This window comes from Cavia porcellus, unplaced genomic scaffold (assembly GCF_034190915.1).
Source record: "Cavia porcellus strain 051 isolate PalLab524CR breed Dunkin Hartley unplaced genomic scaffold, mCavPor4.1 scaffold_1, whole genome shotgun sequence".
In the NCBI taxonomy this organism is placed as follows: Eukaryota; Metazoa; Chordata; class Mammalia; order Rodentia; family Caviidae; genus Cavia; species Cavia porcellus.
In genome coordinates, this window is record NW_026947484.1 from 19,773,017 (window position 1) to 19,792,465 (window position 19,449).

Consider the following 19,449-nt stretch of genomic DNA (forward strand, 5'->3'; position numbering starts at 1 on the left):
AGTTGTGACTAATGTCTGACTTTTTTTTGGAAAAGTACATTAAACAAAGCTTAGGATAGTCTCTCCTAAAAATGTAAGAGATATGTGCTTCAATTCTAAGTAACTGATAGCTTTGAAAAGTTTCACAAAGTGCTAGACATTGAAGAGTTTATTTTAATAAAAACTATGACAATGAATTGGTTTACTGAGACAACCACTGAAAATTCAAAGTACAAGAGTAAGAAAATGGGCTGGGAATTTAGCTCAGTGGCTTAAGTGCCTGCTTGGCAAGTGCAAGGTCGTGAGTTTGATCCTAAGTATTAAAAAAAAAAAAAAAAAAAAGAGTAAGAAGATAAATGACATACCTGTCTACAACTTCTCCTTTCCGCTCTCTTGCAATCATATCCAACAGAGTTTGCCGAAGATGGTCCCTAATACACCCATAACGTACAACTTGATCTCGAAAAATAATTAACCCCAAATTGTAGACATTCTCCACATTATTTTGTTGTACATATACACGGTCCTGCAGTTAAAACAAAATAACCCTGAATGCACATCTTACAAAAATAAAGTATTGTGACAGCCAATAAAAATAATGGATATAGTGGATGTGATGGCACACATTTGTGACAGCAGCTTCTAAGGGTAGGGCTTGATGAAGCATGAGAATCTCAACTGTGCAACCTAAAACAGAGTAGAAGGTGTAACACAGTGGTACTGTGTTTACCTAATATGCACTAGGCTCCTGGCATGGGTTTAGTTCCCAGTACAGTGATGATACTGACAACAATGACAACTATGTCAATGATGATAATAATGATGATGACATCAACAGAAATAAAATTCCAAAAGCAGTTTTTTCTCACATGACAAACATTTCACACTATCTTAAGTACTATTAAATTCTCCAGTACCATTCAAATTATACAAAATGAAATCTTTACACTCTATAATAACTACTGAAACAAATGATGGTTACAAGATAGTTGTAATTTACTCTAGGAAAGAAAATGAGAAAAAGCAACCACCACACCCAGAGAGGGCAAATAAACATAAAGCAGAGAAAGGCACATCACGTTTTTTCTTCAAAGTTATACCAGGCCTCAATCAGGTTCTTTCTTAGATATTTAAAAGACTATTTCCTTTCAAGCAAAATTAAAATCGGAATGAAATACAGATCCATGAATTAAACTGTTATTGGTAAATATAAAAAGCCACTATAAGAGTACCATATTAAGTATCACACAATGAAGACACTTCTGGTTTCTGTCACCTCAGACTCAGTACTTACTGAAATCGTTTTATTCTGCCAATCGTCTTACTTTCATGTTCTTACCAAAATTATTTGTATCATGCTTTAAACAGCACAGATAATCTGGAATTACTGGCTGTCGAAGTCTTATTTGGAGCATAATATACTAAACCAAGAAATAAGCATATTGTTTTTAATACAGAAAAGAATGTTACAATTTAATTCCTTTCTCCTCTTAACAAAGATCCTTCTTGTCCATCAAACCCTCTAACAACAGAAAATCACTATGTGTTTATTTTTATGTAAGTACTCAGGAAAGAGAGCTCACAGCTTTTGCCACATTCCTGGAGGAATCTGTAATTTAAAAAAACAGTTAAGAGCTAATGCCAACGGTTATCTGTGAACCTTCTGGAATACTGTACTAGATATAAATTTGAAGCAATACAACTATGACCAAACTACAAGATTAAGAGATTTCCCATACTAACAATGTGACGAGGGTGCTACTGATCAATCTTCCACACAACTTTAAATTCTCTATGTGCAGCCCTCACTACTACAGCACCACCCTGGAAATCTTCTCTTCATTCATTCATCTTATACAGCAGGCAAAAAAAAAAAAAAAAAGCCATTCTATTACCATATGTAGTGCTTATAGTTCTACACTTTTTACAATCTTAGAACTCCATGTTTTCAAATCTTGACATCAACTTCAGTGAAAATAAATGTTTCTATTATTGTTTAAGCGAATTTGTCCATAAATTCAACTTTCACAGTACTAAATGTAAGTTATCTGTGGTGCAGAAAAGGATTCTCCAGGAGAATCTCTTTTACCTAATGGCTGGTTAAACAAAAACAGGTGGTAAAACAAAGCAACTATTCAGCACACCTGAATCTTAAACTTTAAAATATACGGATTATTTAGATGTTAAACTCCTCCTTCCCCGTATACTTTTTTAAAAAGATGAAGATGCCGGGGATTAAACTCAGAGCCTTGTGTATGCTGTTAAGCATATACTTTACTGCTTACCTACTATCTGGACACTCCAGATATTAAAATTTTCTTTGAAAAGGAGTTCTCTAATAGATCAACATCATCTTACTTATATACTTATACATAGTACACTAACATTAGTGTTTCAGCTTCATTATGGTACATGATTAATTGAAGAAATTTGCAAAGCAGTTTAAATATAAAATATCTTTCAAGATTTTTACAATTTTATTCCTATGTTTTAAATTGCCTATACCTAATCCAAATCAATATATTACACATTTACCTAGAATAAAACGCCTCAAAAGCAATCTATTTTGCCAAGGAAAAAAATTCTGCTGCTTTTCACATTTTATCAGTTTAGACAATATTAAATTATACAATAATAATAGTAACAGACATAAACATGTGTGAAAATAAAAGCATCTGACTTTCAGGAAGCACAAAGCTTAACTGGTAGTAGCAGAATAGAGATATCTATAATACAAAGTAGCCTGAGATGAAACAGAACTTCTTAACAATCTGGATGCTTTTAACTTTCAATTACACTGCAATCATATAGCATACTAAGCAAATTGTTAAGGGAAGAAAAAAAATGTATGTATGCAAACACACACATATATAAAATTAGCAAATTAGCAAGTTGACATCTACTAAGATAACTCCTTTTTAAAGAAACAAAATGTTTTTAATTTAGGGTAAGAGAACTGACAAATAATTAAGTTAGGGCTCTGTCTGCTTGCCTGACAGAAAAAACATATACAATGTAATCTTTAGCATAAATTAGGATATTTTAATGTTTCTTTTTATACTGCTCACGGTATAGGTTACTTGACATAAAAGTTCATTCATTTTAAGAGTATTTTGGTAATTTATACTTGAATGATATTTATGTTCAAATTTCTATAATCATGCAACTACTGCTATTAATCAAGTTCTAGAGTATTTTCATCACCCTGACAAATCCCTTGGGCCTGTCTGCAATCAATACCCACTCCCAATACCTCTGCTTATGCATAAATTTTCTTCTTACAACTTTTCACTGTAGTTGATATCTTTCATGTTCAATTTCTTTCATTAAACGTAGTTTATAAGGCTTACTAATGCTGTAATATGTATCAGTATATTGTTCTTTTTAGAGCTAAGCTGACGGATATTTGTTTTTTCTTTATTATGACTAATGTGACTTAAGCCTGTACAACTGTTTTACAGATGTATGTTTTTGTTTTTTGTGGAAGATCCTTAGAGAGGAATTATTGCGTCACATGGAATCTACTAAGTTACTTTCTAGTGACTATATCAGTTATAATAAATTCTGAATATGAAATTATAATAATGATAAAAATATGAGCATTTTTTTGGGCATCATCTCTGGCTGTGCTGTTACCTACCATGTGAACTTGACAAGTGATTTATTCAATCTGGCCCTGAGTAAAAAAGAATGGTAAAACTGGTAAAGATAGCCACGAAAATTTTAGTGTGATTTCTTATTAAACTTTAGTCCTCTGACCAAAAATTAATGTACATAGCGCCAGCTTCTCTTTTCTGTATTTACTACTTCTACTTCTTTCTTCTGTATTTATGATCTCTTCCAAATTCTAAGTAGATTGATGCTATTGGTACTGAAATAATAGTAAATCTATAACCACATAATTATTCTCTTTCAAGTTCTCTGGGGGAAAAAGGAAGAAAGGGGATGAGACAGAGGTGACGAATTCCTCAGGGATGCTGTGAGTGTGAAGGGGAAATGATTTGAGGAGGAAGCCACATGTGATGTAAACACAGAGGTAACTTAAAGGACAAGAGAAACAGAGATATTGTAACAGAAGAACTAAACATGTTTTTTGAGACTGTCAAGGTATACATAATGATTACAACTAAGTCTCCTTTAATTTAATAAAAAATATTATTAACCCTGAAATCTGATTAAAGATACCAGAGACCAAGTAAGTGGAAAAGGAAAAGCCTAAAATAAAATCTTCATGGTGACAAGTAAAATTAGTAAGTTATTTGTATTAAGTGTTTGATATATATATATCATCAATTACTATCAAGTATAAAAGCTGTAACACATATAACTCAAGTATGAATGTTAACAACAAATGCAAACATATATTTAGAATAAACTGTGATCTGCAAATTCACCAATGATAAAAATTAAAACATATGTTAAGCATACTACATTTGTTTATTTCTGAGTAGCACAGCAAAAGGAATTCAGCCTCTAGGCACCTGACAACATTTTCATAACAGATTCTAATAATTTCTTGTTTAAAAAAGTAACTTATTTAAACAATGTTAATCATTTAAATTACTGTTAAATTTTTGGTTTTGTCTACTTCTATGTGAACATTTTTTTGAAATCATGGCTCTTGTTAATCGCTAGCGGAAAAAAAATACTTTTAATGTATGAATAAAATTAAGAAAGTCATACCAAAAAACAGATAATATACTAACAACTAAAAAACCCTTCAGACTAGCAATACAAGAGGCCCACACCTGTATTTCCAGATGCTTAGGAGGCTGAGGCTATGCCACCAGGGTTCAAGGGTAGCCTGCGCAACTTAGCAAGACCCTATTTCAAAGAAAAATTTAAAGGCAGAGATATAGTTTGCGCTTCTTGGGTTCAAACCTCAGTACTACAAGGAAGAAAAATAAAAACCCTCAGGCTGTCTAAAATACTACAGCTCTGTATGAGTTCAACATTAGTCACTGATTTATTGCAGACAGCTCATTGGAAATACAAAGTTGGTGGAAGTTTCTATTTACATTTTTAAAGCCAACATACATTATAAATAAAATGTTCTGAAAACCATGTGTCTGAAGCCTACTATGGGAGCCAAAGAGATAAACTATGCCTTAAATTTCTATTTATAGCTTTTTCTTGAAGTTGCTATTTCTTGGCCAAGGAAGTCTATAGGGAACAAGAAACTTCACAAGCTAAGTAGACCTTGTTGTAAAAGGAAGGAACCAAGATGGGGACCATTTCAAGTACTCTTTTTCACAGAGATGGGTAGAGGTCAGGTGCTTCTGTCACTGGTTTCATTCATATACAGCCTGATAAAGCAACTTACAAACACTTCACATGGGACATAATCATGTATCTTGTCATATTTTTCTAGTCTTGAAAGAACAGTTATAATAAGACTTCCTTTCCAAGAACAATTATAGGGCTGAATAAAAATTAAAAAGCCCTACTTTTTTCTTAAAACCAGTTAGGATTAGGTAGGTCTCAGTTGCTGTGGAAAAACATGAGTGTCTTTCACTGTTACAAGAAAAGGGAATCTCGGAGACCTCCCGGAAGAACTCTTTGCTGAGGTATCTACAAAATCTAAAACTCTTCCAGCAGACAAGAAAACATAAGCAAACAAGGCACCTGGCCCTATAAGGCTATGGATATTACTACTTCCACCATCTTGGTAAAGATCTGGCTGTGTTGTTTTACTGCTGGATCAAAGGCAAAAACCTATCCAGGCATGGTGGTGCACTCTTGTAATCCTAGCACTTAGGAAGCTGAGGGAGGAGAAACCTTTGCAAGTTTGAGACCAGCCTGCACTACAAAGTGAGCGTTAAGGCCAGCCTGAACTCCATAGCGAGACACTGTCTCAAAAAGACCAAAAAAAAAAAAAAAAAAAAAAGCAGATACCTATACAGTTAACTAATGTGTAAGAAATCAAACTCAGATGATAAAGGCATGCTTGGAGGTGTCAAAGTACAGTACACAAAAATATGTTTCTCGCAAAAGCTAAACCTATGCAAAGTCAAGAAGTGCCTTTATTCCACCACTGGAAGGCCCTTTCCTTCATGTGCCCAGTGCAGGCAAAGAGAACCAGGAGAAGGCCTGCCTCTGCCTGCCTGGCGTTGCTTTCCTCTGTGTGCCCAGTGCTTGCAGAGAGAACCAGAAGACCCACTTCTGCCTGCTGGGCGCTGCCACCAGAAGGCCCTTTCTTAGGCATGCTCAGCGTGGCTGAAGGAGAGAGACAGATCCACCTCTGTTGTGCGCCGCCAGCAAAAGGCCACACCCTACATGCGGCCAATGTGGGCAGAGAGAACCAGCAGATCCACCTTCACCTTCAGGGAGCTGCCATCAGAAAGCTCTTTCCTACAGGCAGCCAGCAGGAACAGGGACACTCAGCCAGGTAAGCCCTGTGCATCTGTAGGCCACCACTAGAGGCCCTGGTGCCCTCAGACAGCCATCATCCAGTAGCAGAATCAGGCAAACACATCCCTGTGTGGCTGCCACCATCGTGGGAGTCCCAGGGTAGAGACATAGGCTGAAAGAAGCAGCCCAACCTATATGCAACCCTGATCATCAGCAAAGCCCCAGTGTAGCTGCATAGCTCTGGAGGAACCCGGTCCACATCCTACTACCTCCCTGTACATGTGGAATTAGAGGAACCCAGGTGCCTGTCCCATCCCCCTACACTGCTTAGGGGCAGCCAAGTTGGGAAGTGCCTGGGACCCCACAACCAGCTTGTTGGGAGGAACCCAGGAGAATGTCAAGACAAACAAGCAAAAGGGAAACTCAGATCTCTAGCCCACACACAGTAAGTCTGGGAGATACAGTAATGGAAGAAAACAGAAGTCACACACCTGAAATCTCTGAAAGGATAGCAACTGAAGTAAAGAAACAATTTCATGAGATTGTAAAAGCAGCCAAGTTAGAAATAATGTCTCAGGTAAAAGAAGAAATTACAAACATAATGAAAGAATTATTCAGCAGGTCTAAAGAAGACAAAGACAAAAAAGGAGCATAGGTAAATGATGGAAATCTTGAATGAATATAGAGAGGAATTTGACAGATCCAGGAAATTAAAAACTCAATCGAAAGCTGGCAAAATCTCATGAAAGAGACTGAAGATAGACCTTCAAACCTTGAGGACAGGATTGCAGCTAGTCATTGTGAAAAGAAAGATCTCTTAAAAATAACACAGAATTAGGAAACGGCTACAACATGATGCAAAGAAGCATAATTTATGTGACAGGTATCAATGAAAAAGCAGAGGGTCAACACAAATGAAATTAAAAGGATATTCACAAAAGTAATAGAAGAAAACTTCCCAAACACGGGAAATGGATCTGGCATGCAGATAAGTAAGGCATATAGTACTCCAACTAGCCATAACCAAAGTAAATCTACACCCAGACATATAATAATCAAATCCGAGAAATTCAGCACAAGAACAGAATATTAAAAGCTGTTAGAGAAAAGACACAGATCACCTATAAAGGAAAACCCATCATAATCACAGCAGACTTATCAACACAAACCATCAAGTCCAGAAGAGTTTGGAGTGAAAGAAAACAACTTCTAACCCACACTGATCTACCAGCAAAATTATCTTTCAAAATTAAAAATAAGATACTTCCATTATAAACAACAAGAAGGAATTCATGACTACCAAACCAATCTAACAGAGAGTGCTAAAGAATACTCTAGAGAAAGAGAGAGAAAGAGGACTATGGTTCCAGGAACAGCAGCAGAGGAGGATCACCAAACAAGATAGGCAACTGAATGATGAGGAGAAGTGGAGGGCCAACAACAGGAGGATAGCAAGGGCAGAGACAAACCAATGAATGCTGCTTGTAACCATTAATATAGATCGCCTCAGGTCAGTAACAAAAAGAAACATAGGGAGAGTGGATCAAGAAACAAGATCCATCAATATACTGTATACAAGAAACACATGTAACTGGAAAGGAAATTCACTGACTGAAAAATCTAAGGAGAGAAAACAGTTGTTCCATGTGAACAGGAGACCAAAAAAAAAAAAAAAAAAAAAAGGAAAAGAAGAAAAGAAAAAAAAAACCAAGAGTAACTTGTCTATCAACTGCAGGATGGATTAGAAAGATATGGTTACTTTCATGAAGTGGAAAGCTACTCAGCTACAAAGTAGAATAATCTCAAGGCTCCTGCAGGTAAATAGATGCAACTGGAGATCATGTTCATGGGTAAAACAGTTTGAACTCATACGCATAGGAAACAAAGAGTTAATGGGATCCAAAAGCAGAGTAGTTAATGTAAGAGTAAAGGGGAGGAAACATTTGGGAAGGAAAGATGGAAACTAATGTCAATTTCTTACTGTCTTATCTTGAATTCTTGCATTGTTCACACAATTTTATTACGTTTGGCTTTGTTCAGTCTTATTTTGTTAGATTTTATGCTGTCAGATGGTAGGGACAGCTATTTTGAATATAATGGGACATTTTATGGTAATCATGGTTTCCTATTGTTTTCAAGTCTTATAATGCTTTCATTCATTGATTTGATGGATTTTATCCTGGTTTGTTTGATTTTATTATGTGTGATGGTATGAACAACTACTTTGAAGAAAAGATAATTACAGCAGCCATTGCTGATTTACTGTCATCTTGTTTTGAAGTCCTACCGTGCTTTTGTTCTTCTGTTTTGATTGGTTCTATCCTATTGTGTTTTACTTGATTTTATTATGTGAGATGGTGTAAACCAATTTTTTGAGGAAAATGAGACATTACAGTAGCCACTGTTCATTTCCTGTTATTTGGTTTTGAAGTCCTATAGTGATTTCCTTCTTTTGAATGGTTTTATACTATTTTGTTTTGTTTGATATTGTGTGTGAAGGTATGCTCAACTATTTCGAAGAAAAGAGACATTATGGTAGCTACTGTTGATGTCTGGTTGTCTTGTTGTGAAGTGCCATGTTGCTTGCATTGTTCTGTTCTCTTTTTATTCTCTTTAAAATTAAAAAAAATAGAAAATAAAAAAGTGCCTTTATTAAGTCTAAATGGTATTAACAAATCAAAATGGAACAATTAAAATGAAGCAAATAAGTTCAAAAAAATAACTCATTACTTAAGTAACAGCTGCAAGAAAAGGATAAGTACATTCAAATCATCACGTTATACATACAAAAGCAAACTAGGACGAATGGGTTCTGAATATGCAAAGTACTAAGTGGAAAAGAGGTACCTTGTAAATTCTTTCAGTATCATGCATACTTAGTGTTTTATTTTGAACAGTGTTTGGTTGTAAGACTAAACAGAGAAATTTAGGAAGCAAATTCTAAAACTAACCTTTGCGTCACATCCAACTGTGAAAATTGTATTACAAATATAAACATGCATAGTACTTTGGCTCAATTTTAAGGAAACTCTTAAAAATGTCTGCTCTAAAATTTACAACTTTTTCAATAAATTAATGAGCTAAGGGAGATTATGTATTAGTACCCATATTTATCTACACTTCCCTGGCTGGCCCTATTTGTGGCCACTAGCAGCTACTCTTTATTTAGGCAAAAATTTAAAATGCTGTAAATAGCTTAATTTATCAAGTTAACTTTCAAGCAGGTTTTTCAAACTCTTAAAAATAATATTTCCTCTTTCAGTTTCTCTTTGACACAGTAAGCATTATCTGTAACTCTTTTTTATCTATTTTCCTAACAGAACATATGAACAAAGGAACAGATTTTAAGTATTAAATATTTACCCTGCTTATAAATTAGAGATAAACCCTGAGAAGTTTGACTCAACATTTTTCTAAAATTTAAAACACAACAACAACAACAATAAAAGGAGCTCAATAGTTAGGCTACCAGAACAAGTTGGAACCTGCCTTACTAAATGCTTAATCACCAGGCAATCTTTTTTATCAACAAGTAATAAATTAAAATTTTCAAACAGATTTATTTTCAAGCCATGATACAAATACAGGGTAAAGAAAGTTTAACACAATAAAGATAGAAAAGAACAACATGAAAATTCAGAAAAATATTAGAAAATTTTTATTTTAGAATTTTAATAGGAAAGTCTAATCAGATAGAAATTAATAAAATTGTCAATATTTTCTATAATGCTGCTGCCTGAGTACACTTTTAAAGGGGTTCCAGTAAGATATAAAATAGTAAATTGTATAGACAGATTACTATTTTTGTTATTTTACGTTATAACTGATAGTAAATGTAGTAGAAAATCATGGAAACTTTCTGCGAAGACTTAGACATAACTTAAGCTCAAAGTAAGTTTCTGCCACTGTAAAATGGATTTAGTCTCTCAGGGCTATGAAGGGTTTTAGTGGAAACATTTAATGACCTATAAGTGAAAGGAAAAAAACCTTTAGAAAATAGTCCGTATTAGGATAGAGGGGTAACTGTCTTGCAGCAATGATTGGAAGATCTGTTCTAGAAAATACAGTATGTCTGCATTACAGAAGTGATTCAAAACTATGCTGCCTCCAGTTTGATCTTGTCTCTGTCACATAACAGGTATGAGTTTCCTCGTTTGTGAGTAACATGTACCTCTAAATGCTATTCCACGTATTATTTACACTCAACTACCTGGCAAGAATAACTATGAAACCTAGAGGAAAATAAAGTTAGACTTCTTACTCCCTGGAAAGTAACTATTTTAAAAAAACACATCAAAAGACAAGTAATGGCAAAGATACAGAGAAAGTGTAGTCCTTGTACACCATTGGTAGGAATGTATGACACTGTAGCTATCTTCCTCAAAAAAAATCGTACTTCTTCAAAAAATTAAAAACAATAAAATAAAATCATCATGTGATCCAGCTCCACTTCCAGATATATGTCCAGTAAAAACTGAGAGCAGGCTTTTCGACAGGGTATTTGTAACCTATATTCACAACAGTCAAAATTCGGAAACAATCCAGGGCACCACTCAATACATGACATATGTACAATGGAATATTAGCTTTAGAAAGAAAAGAAACTCTGACGTACCATAACACGGATGAGCACTGTGCTAAAGACATAAATCATAAGACAGTAAATACCACACGACTTCATTTATAAGGTGCCCACAGTGGTCAAATTCATACACAGTACACAGAATGGTGGCTGGTAGAGAATCGGAGGAAGCAAAATGGGAAGCTACTGAATAAGTGTAGGAAAAGCTATGCAGCACCCCCCCCCCCACACACACCAACTTCCTGCCAGTTGGCTACGCAGAAGCAGCAGGATGGAGCCACATCCCCACAACTGACTGATAGGGAGGAACACAGGCTGATAACTGAAGTAAAGAAACAACCTAATGCTTGTATTGATTGACACAGCAACTATGCAGAGGTTAACAATATGCAGTACAGTAACTATTGTGTATTTTCTACTGTTTTGTTCTGTTTCACTTTATTATTCTGTTTTAGTCCCTTTAAAATAAAAAAGTAAGTATAGAAATTCAGTTTTGAAAATTGAAAATTTCTGGAGATGCATGACTGTTTCACAGAACAACATGAATGTGTTTAACAGCATTAAATTATCTTTAAAAATGATTAAGCCAGTAAACTTTATGTTATGTGTACTTTACCATAACTTTAAAAACAAACCCAAATGCTACATCATTAAAAGCATCAAAGCAGAACAAAAGAACCCGAAAATGTGGAGTGCCAAGATTTTAGACAAAAGGCAAACATACTGAAAAAGCAGCCCCTCACTTGCCTTCGCTCATTTCTCCTGGGTCATTTGCAATAACTGCAGGAATAGGAAAAAAGAGCAAAGCAGAAAGACACAGGTGGAGCTGGCGGGGCTGACTCCCAAACAGTAAGGAAAGGACTCAGAGGTAATGATTCTGAAGAAACAAACACAAGGAAGAAGGAAAAAAAAAAAAAATCTGCAAATAGTGCAGAGTGCTGAAAGAGAAAAGTTACAATCTGAGATACAGTTTATGGAAAGCAACCTGGTTAGCACCTCAAGCTTTCATTTAAAGTCCCAGAAGGCTAATTCCTGTGAGTAAAGTGTATGCCCTGGAAACACAGGCAAACCAGAAACAGACCAACCCTACCATAGCCTAAACTCATTGGTGATATACTGCTTTACTACTTGAACACAAAATGCAAATTTCATTGGAAAAAGATACCAGCCAGTGCCTCCACAGTTTTCCTCCTCACAAAATGGCACGCATCCAAAAATACTTCCTAGGCCTCCCTCCACTGCAAACAAAACTAAAATTAAACAACCCCGGGTCAAACAGAGTCAAAGTGTTGTAAGATTCTAAGGTACAAGGATCTAATATGATATACAAGGATGCTCACTATAACCTCTAAAATAAATACTATAATAATAATAATAAAAGGGATATACAACTTATAAGGAAATCAGGTGATGGGCTAAGAAAACACATACATTACTCTAAGCAAAAAAAGCTGAAAAGCCAATAAAGAACAGATGAGATTTAAGATTTGAGATGAGGAAAAAGGAAAATGGTAACTTTAAATCCAAATGTATCCATAATTACTTTAAATGTAAATGAATCAAATATTTCCACTTAAAAACAAAGATATCAAATGAGGTTCAAAACCATGTTACTCTGGTAACATGACACGCTTTTTAGGATACAAGAAGGTGGAAAGGATGAAAGAAATTTGCTATGTAAAAACACTGACAAAAGAAAGCTCATTCAGTAACACCAGACAACATAAACCAGGAGGCAAGAAATATTTATTAATGGAGAGAGGAGTATTTCATAAAAATGAAAAGTCAATACAATAGAAGATAAAACAATCATAAATATTCACTTTGTAACAAAACCGCAAATTACATGAGAAATTGATAACCTATTTAATGACTGCTAACATTACTCAACAGCTGCCAAGCAAATAAAAATTTATATGAAAGATGTGAACATAGTTAATAAAGCTGAGCAAACTGATATTTACCACATTTCACCTTACAACTCTACATCAAAAAATGAAATTAAAAACTTCTCTTCATCAAAAACATTATTAAGAAAGAAAAAGCACATCCACAGTGAAAGATAACATCATTCAATTGGTATGTCTAACAAAGAACTTTTATCCCAAATAAAGAATTCAAAATATACTACATTTAATGTAATTATACTAAGAAAAATACTAATAACACACTTTTAAAAATTAGGCAAAAGACATGTGCATTTATGTTAGATAACAAAAACTTTTCCAAAAATATTAATTTTAAAATTAGCATAGGGCAGGCGAGTAAATTATCAAATGGACAGCATAAATGCTATGACACTAAGGATTTCTAGTGAGTTTCTAAATATTTCAGTAATGAAGGTTTTAAATAACTTCTGATGACAAGTCTTAGCCTCTTTAGTGTTATTTTAGTATCAGATTCAAACTCAAAAAAGAAGACACGATGAAGATTTTCAACATGCTTTCACTTTACAACTAGTAGTAAGAGTCATTGTTCTCAAAGTATATATGGAAAATCAGGATTATCTGCCTGAAAGCACTTCCATATTACAAAATTGTCCAATGAAAACTGAGAACTGAGAAACTAGAGTCGTTTAAGAGCATTGCTTCAGATACAATACACATTAAATAAATATTTGGTACATGACTTTATTTTCTTAACAAAAAGGTAAATGTTAACTCAACTGGGGATTTATCATTAATTCTATTAAACAGAGCAAGCTAACAATATAATCTTTCTGCACTAAGGTTGTACACCATATCAAAGAAATGCAGACCACAAGTTTTGAAGTGAAGAAAAGACTGGCCTAATTCTTTACTCTGGCTGTAAAGGACAGAACAGTATGATCTTAGTAGGCAATCTCTCTACTTCAAGTTATTCATCGTTCTAACCTAAATTTCTTCACCCCTAAAATGGAAATTACAACAATCATATGTCAAGTATTTTGAAACATTTAGCACAGCCACAGTTATATAATAAAGATACCTGTTGCTACTCAGGGAAGTAGTTACTTTTCAAACAGACCCAATAAAATTGCTACTGTTTAAACAGGTATGACAGAACTAAATTTATTAATATACTCTAAAAGTACTTAAAATATTGTTTGGCACAGACTAAGGACTCAAAGTTATCTGTTATAAAATATGTAAGTAGTAGTACTGAATAGACTTGTAGTTTATCAAGGCAAAAAAAGAGTTCTTACAGAAATTGTGAACACCTTAACTAATCTACCCATACCTCCTGTTCCCCTCCTTACCCTAGGTATTCACTTTCAGTGTCAGAATAGTTTACTGCTGTAGAGGAAAAAAAAGCTCTAAAATTTAAAATGATCAAACATATCCCTATCCAGATCCGACAGATGGGTTCAGATACCCACAAGCTATCCTTGAAACTGCAAAGTATATATCGTGTGACACATGGACACACCTACTTCTAGGATCCAGGAATTCCCCAAGAGATCTATGCCTCTTGAAACACTAAGAACCAGAGTACTTACTCAATAAATTTATTTTACAGCTAAGTGAGGCTTCACCAGAAAATTTAAGTTACTTAAGCAAATTAATGTCAAAGGTAGAGCTAAAGCCAAAAGTCTCAATTCATCAAGTACTTTTTTCATTATTTCAAATTTCCCATAAATACTGCCAGCAAACAACCCACTTTGCATATTGAAGTTTCATTCCATTTATTCCAACATGAAATATACGCTTTATTTTTTATTATACCAAAGACTATACATCATGCTAAGCAATGTAAACGCTGAATAAATACTTGCCACCCAATTTAATGTCACGGACTGCTAAAGAGTCACAGCACACACCCACATGTGCACAAAAGTTCACTGGACAGTGATCAAGATGTTTATAATTTTATAATTTGAAACAGAAAATGAAAAATATTAACCACAAAGAGCAAAAAGAGTAAAATAATTATGCATAATAACAAATAAGAAACAACAACTCCCAAACAAAGTAAGAGCTGAGATGGAAGAAACCCTAATTACTAAGTACATTCTTTATTGGGGGTGGGGCAGGGTTGAGAAAGGGTCTCATCATGTAAACCAGGCTGGTCTCGAACTTAAAGTGACCCCCCCTGCCTCCACTGCCTGAGTGGAACTAGATGCATGTCTCCATACTTGGTTGTAAAATACATTTCTTAACCATTACAGTATTCATAATAATGCCCTGGCTTTACTTAAGGGTTAGTACTTAGCTTTGAGTTAGCTATAAAAAAAGAGACCATGGTCTTGGCTACTGTCAGTCACAGATACAAAATTTGGGCAGAAATGGGGAAAGCCTGTCTTAAAGCGAAGTTTCTTGCAGAAGTAAATTTGGTCAAAATGGTGAACAGGCATGAAGTACCCAAATGTCAATGATATTCTAAGATATCATTTTGAAAGCAGAGAAGTTGTCAGGGAAGATTTTTTAATCCATCTGTGCTTTTCCAGAATGGCTATTTTCAAGCTTCTCTAAATGTACAATGTAGATTATAAAGGAAAGATTTTTGGGATTAAAAGCACCAAAACCTGCAGGAGAAAATACAGAATCACAAATTCTAACATCTCTATGTTCTTATACTACCTTCTGACCTTGAAGGGTACACAAATCCTTACTAGTAGCTTCAGCAAATAACTACAGTGTTTTTACTCAGTTCTGTTCCTTGCTTAGTACCTTCAGTAACTACAACCTTCATACTAATAAGCAATTTAACACACTCTTTCGAGAGGCCTAAACTTTCTAACTTTATTAAGATTTCCTTCAGTGACATACTGACATGAGCAAATCTTGAAACATCATTAGACAACTCCAAGTGACTTCACCACTACTTACCATCTTTTCCCCCCACTTATACTTTGGTACATCTTATTGAGCCTGTCCCTTACTTTCACTGGATTTCTAGGTCTACAATTCCTAATACCTACTATTCCTATTTCTTGGGACCACACGATTCCAAGCAGATTTAGATGACAAGGTATACCACACAAAAATCCGTACCAATGCACTTAAATTACGTACACTCACAAATACAAACAATCCATTTATTTATACCTGCTTGACTATGCCCAACATGTATTCTCAAGTTTTTATTTTTTTATTGCTTCTGTTTAAAAAAATCACTTTAGTGGTTTATTTACTCTTATTCTAGAATTCAGAAAGTTTACATCTGTTTCATTAGTCAATATGTCTAAAAAGTCAAGTCATCTATTTAAAAAGTCAAGTGCTCATAAGGCTGGTTTCTTCTGGTGGGGCTGAAGGATGAAGCTACTTTCTTTCCTTCTTCAGTTTCATTTCCACAGCGAGAGGGCCCTTCTTCATCATCACAGAGCACAATCCCAATACCTGCTCCTGTCACAACAATGCCTTTACTCTTGATCCCTCCTTCGTCCCTCTCGTGAGGCTCACTGTGGAACATCAGGCCTAGGAGAGTGGTCGAGGACAATCTCATCTAAAGCTTCTTTTGCTATGTAAGGTAACATTCCCAGGTTGCACAGATTAGTTATGGGATACACTGGGGGAGAGGCATTATTCAATTTAACCACAATCTGCAAACTCCCAACAACTCACATTTCTGCCACCCTGAATAACCTAGCTTTAGTCTTATGACAGATCCTCAGTTTGTCTCTTCGCAAAATTGTTACACTCTATTTCACTTCTTTCCATTCTTAATTTTCCAAAAGCTCAAAGTCAGTAACTCTATTCTCTGTGGTTACTCTCTACCTATGCCTATGAATTTAGTACTTTTAATCTTTTTTAGTGCTAGACTATAATACAACTCTACCTTGGTTGTCTATGAAAACACTGGAAATACAAATAAATTCAAGTAGATACGGAAATATCTTTGAAATTTACCTTAAAGTTCTATGTAGATAACAACTTTATTAACCCTATCTATGAAGACAGGAAATTATTTACCATTTCTTTGATAATGAAGCAAATATTAATACTTATGGATCATATCAATAACTAAAGTCATTATACAACAAACTGTCTCTATTAAAAAAAATCGGGGCTGAGGATTTAGCTCAGCGGCATAAGTGCCAGCCTTTCAAGTGCATGGTCCTGAATTCAATTCCTTGGTACTAATAAAAAAAGTCTCAAAAAAAGAAATCAAGCCTGGGATTTAAGCCCAGTGGTGTAAGTGTCTCCCTGGCAAGGTTTTGAGTTCGATCTCTGGTACCCACCCCCCAACAAAGAAATCAAATCTTTTCCAGATTGTTAGTCTTTTGAATACTTAAAACCTGGCCTAAATGCTGAACATGCAACCCTTTAAGAAAACATTGAATTTTTTAAAACAAACTTAAATAAAACCAAGGATTACAAACTCTGAAGCCTTCAGGGTCCAAACAGGTAATACAAGTCTCAACCATTAGGAAGGGGTGGAGTTGTTGAAATTAGAGGCCACAAGTTCCACGTTCACTTTGTTTTTTGAAACAATGAACCTGCCAAACAAAAAGCTGTGAGGCACAAACTCTGACCAATGCTAGTTTCCATGTAACCGGTGATATCATATTCACTTTCTAGTCAGGGCATCCCCTGGCATCTATACTCTTGAGGTGCATGCATGACATTTTAGACACAGACATCTCCTTGTTAAGAATAAGAAGCAAGCTAACTGAATAGGTGGCAAGTGGGTAGACAATGAGGACTGAGAGAAGTCCTTCCTCTCTGAGTATGAGATTTAAAATTAAAACAGAGGCAGGAATCACAAGAAATTTACATAGGTTCCATGCAGGTATAACCAGTATACCTGAATCAAGAATGAGAACAAAATATCTTTGAAGAAAATGCTGATGTCAACAGAAAAAAAGGAGGAGGTTTAAAAGTGTTTATCTTGGCTACAGTAGTGGTTGCAGTAGTGCATACTACTATTAAAAATAATTTCATATACGTTAGTTCATTTCAATGTATATAAACTACCTCAACTTAAAATGTCCTTTCGGTGTTTTTTGTTTTGTTCTGTTTTTGTAGTACTGGTGACCCAACGCTCACTTTGCACTGAGCTCTTTCCAGTTTTATATTCTGAGACACAGTCTCTCACTAAGTTGCCCAGGCTGGTCTCAAAAGGGATCCTCTTACCTTAGCCTCAAGAGTAGGTAGGATTACAGGCATGCATCACCAAGCCCAGAAGAACGGTATTTTATTTAAGCCCAGAACACTACATATTAAAAAAAAAAAAGCAAAATGACAGAATGAAGGATATGGAAATGAGAAAAATTTGTGGAATGAAGATAACTTATCATGTTATCTTTCTGAATCTAAAACACTATAGTTAGTATTTTGAAAAGATTACATATTGTATTAAAAAAGAACATATTATATAACACCCACATTGACTTATTCAAGGTATACTGAAGAGATTACTTTGCACAGGAAGTTGTTCTGAATGACAGTGATTATACAGGCACTGTCCTTGTCCTCATTTCAGTTCATTAACAAGTTAGAAATTTTCCTTATTGATGGTTTTGCTTTCTGCGACTTTAGTTACTTTAGTCAACTGTGGTCTAAAAATATTAAATGGAGAACTTTAGAAATAAACAATCCTAAAGTTTAAAACTGTACATTCCACAACTACTCTGGAAATCAGTATGGAGATTATTCAAAAACCTAAAAATAGAAATTCCACTTGACCCCACTATACCTCTTCGAGGCATCATCCCTGAAGAATTAAAGATATCATATTACAGAGATACATGCATACTCATGTTTAAAGCAGCACAACTAACAATAGTTAAATTCTGGAAGTAGCCTACATGCCCATAAACAGAGGAACAGATAAAGTGGTATATAGAACATGATGGAGTACTACTCAGCCATAAAGGATAAATTTTAGTCATGTGTAAGAAAATGGATATGCTCTGAGACCATAATGCTAAGTAAAATAAACAGACACACAAGCTTAAATATTGCATTTATTGTATATGAGCAACCCAAAGTATAGATGTTTTAAAGAAAAAAAATAAAAAATGATAGGAAATAGGAAGGTAGACTTTGGAGACACAGGAAGGGGACCTGAGGGGACATATGAAGAAGGGGAGAAAAAGAGGATTACAATATGTATTTGTACCAATTCCTCATGATAATGAATTCGTTAAACAATTCTGAGTTGCTAAAATCTTGCAATCCCAATCGAACCTGCCTGATGTGAATCAAACCCTTTGCTCAGCATTTGCAGGCTACATTAGCTATTCCACTATTAGTAGCTATCTAATAACAGAGACAGGACACTGTTGCAATGTTTATGTCCAAGTAATCTTATTTTCCCTAACAGTGCCCCTAAATTGCAACAGTAGTGTTGGGAGGAGGGCACTACTATAGGATTGTTCTAAGTGCTGCTGAAGAATAGTACTAGGTATAAGGAGAGCCACCACACATGGGTGAGTACATGACATCTAACAAGAAATTTCAGACTTAAAATATTTCCTTTATATAAATTGCTCCTACTTTTGAAGACAAGATATACTGCAGCAATTCCAAGACGAAAGGTAAGGGTTCAAAGCAGGGCAATAAAGTGACTTATGCATTAAGATACTAATTCTAAGGGGGAAAAAGTGAAAACAG

General features: G+C 34.9%; 1 protein-coding gene across 2 annotated transcripts in view; it reads right to left on the reverse strand.

Annotated features, from left to right (window-relative positions):
• Positions 1-19,449, reverse strand: part of Cul3 (cullin 3) — an 80,795-nt gene that overhangs the window by 25,732 nt on the left and 35,614 nt on the right. For both annotated transcript variants that reach the window (XM_063246031.1, XM_063246035.1), the window contains one exon: positions 345-505. In XM_063246031.1, the coding sequence (XP_063102101.1) occupies positions 345-505 (161 nt within the window). The remainder of the gene's footprint in view (positions 1-344; positions 506-19,449) is intronic.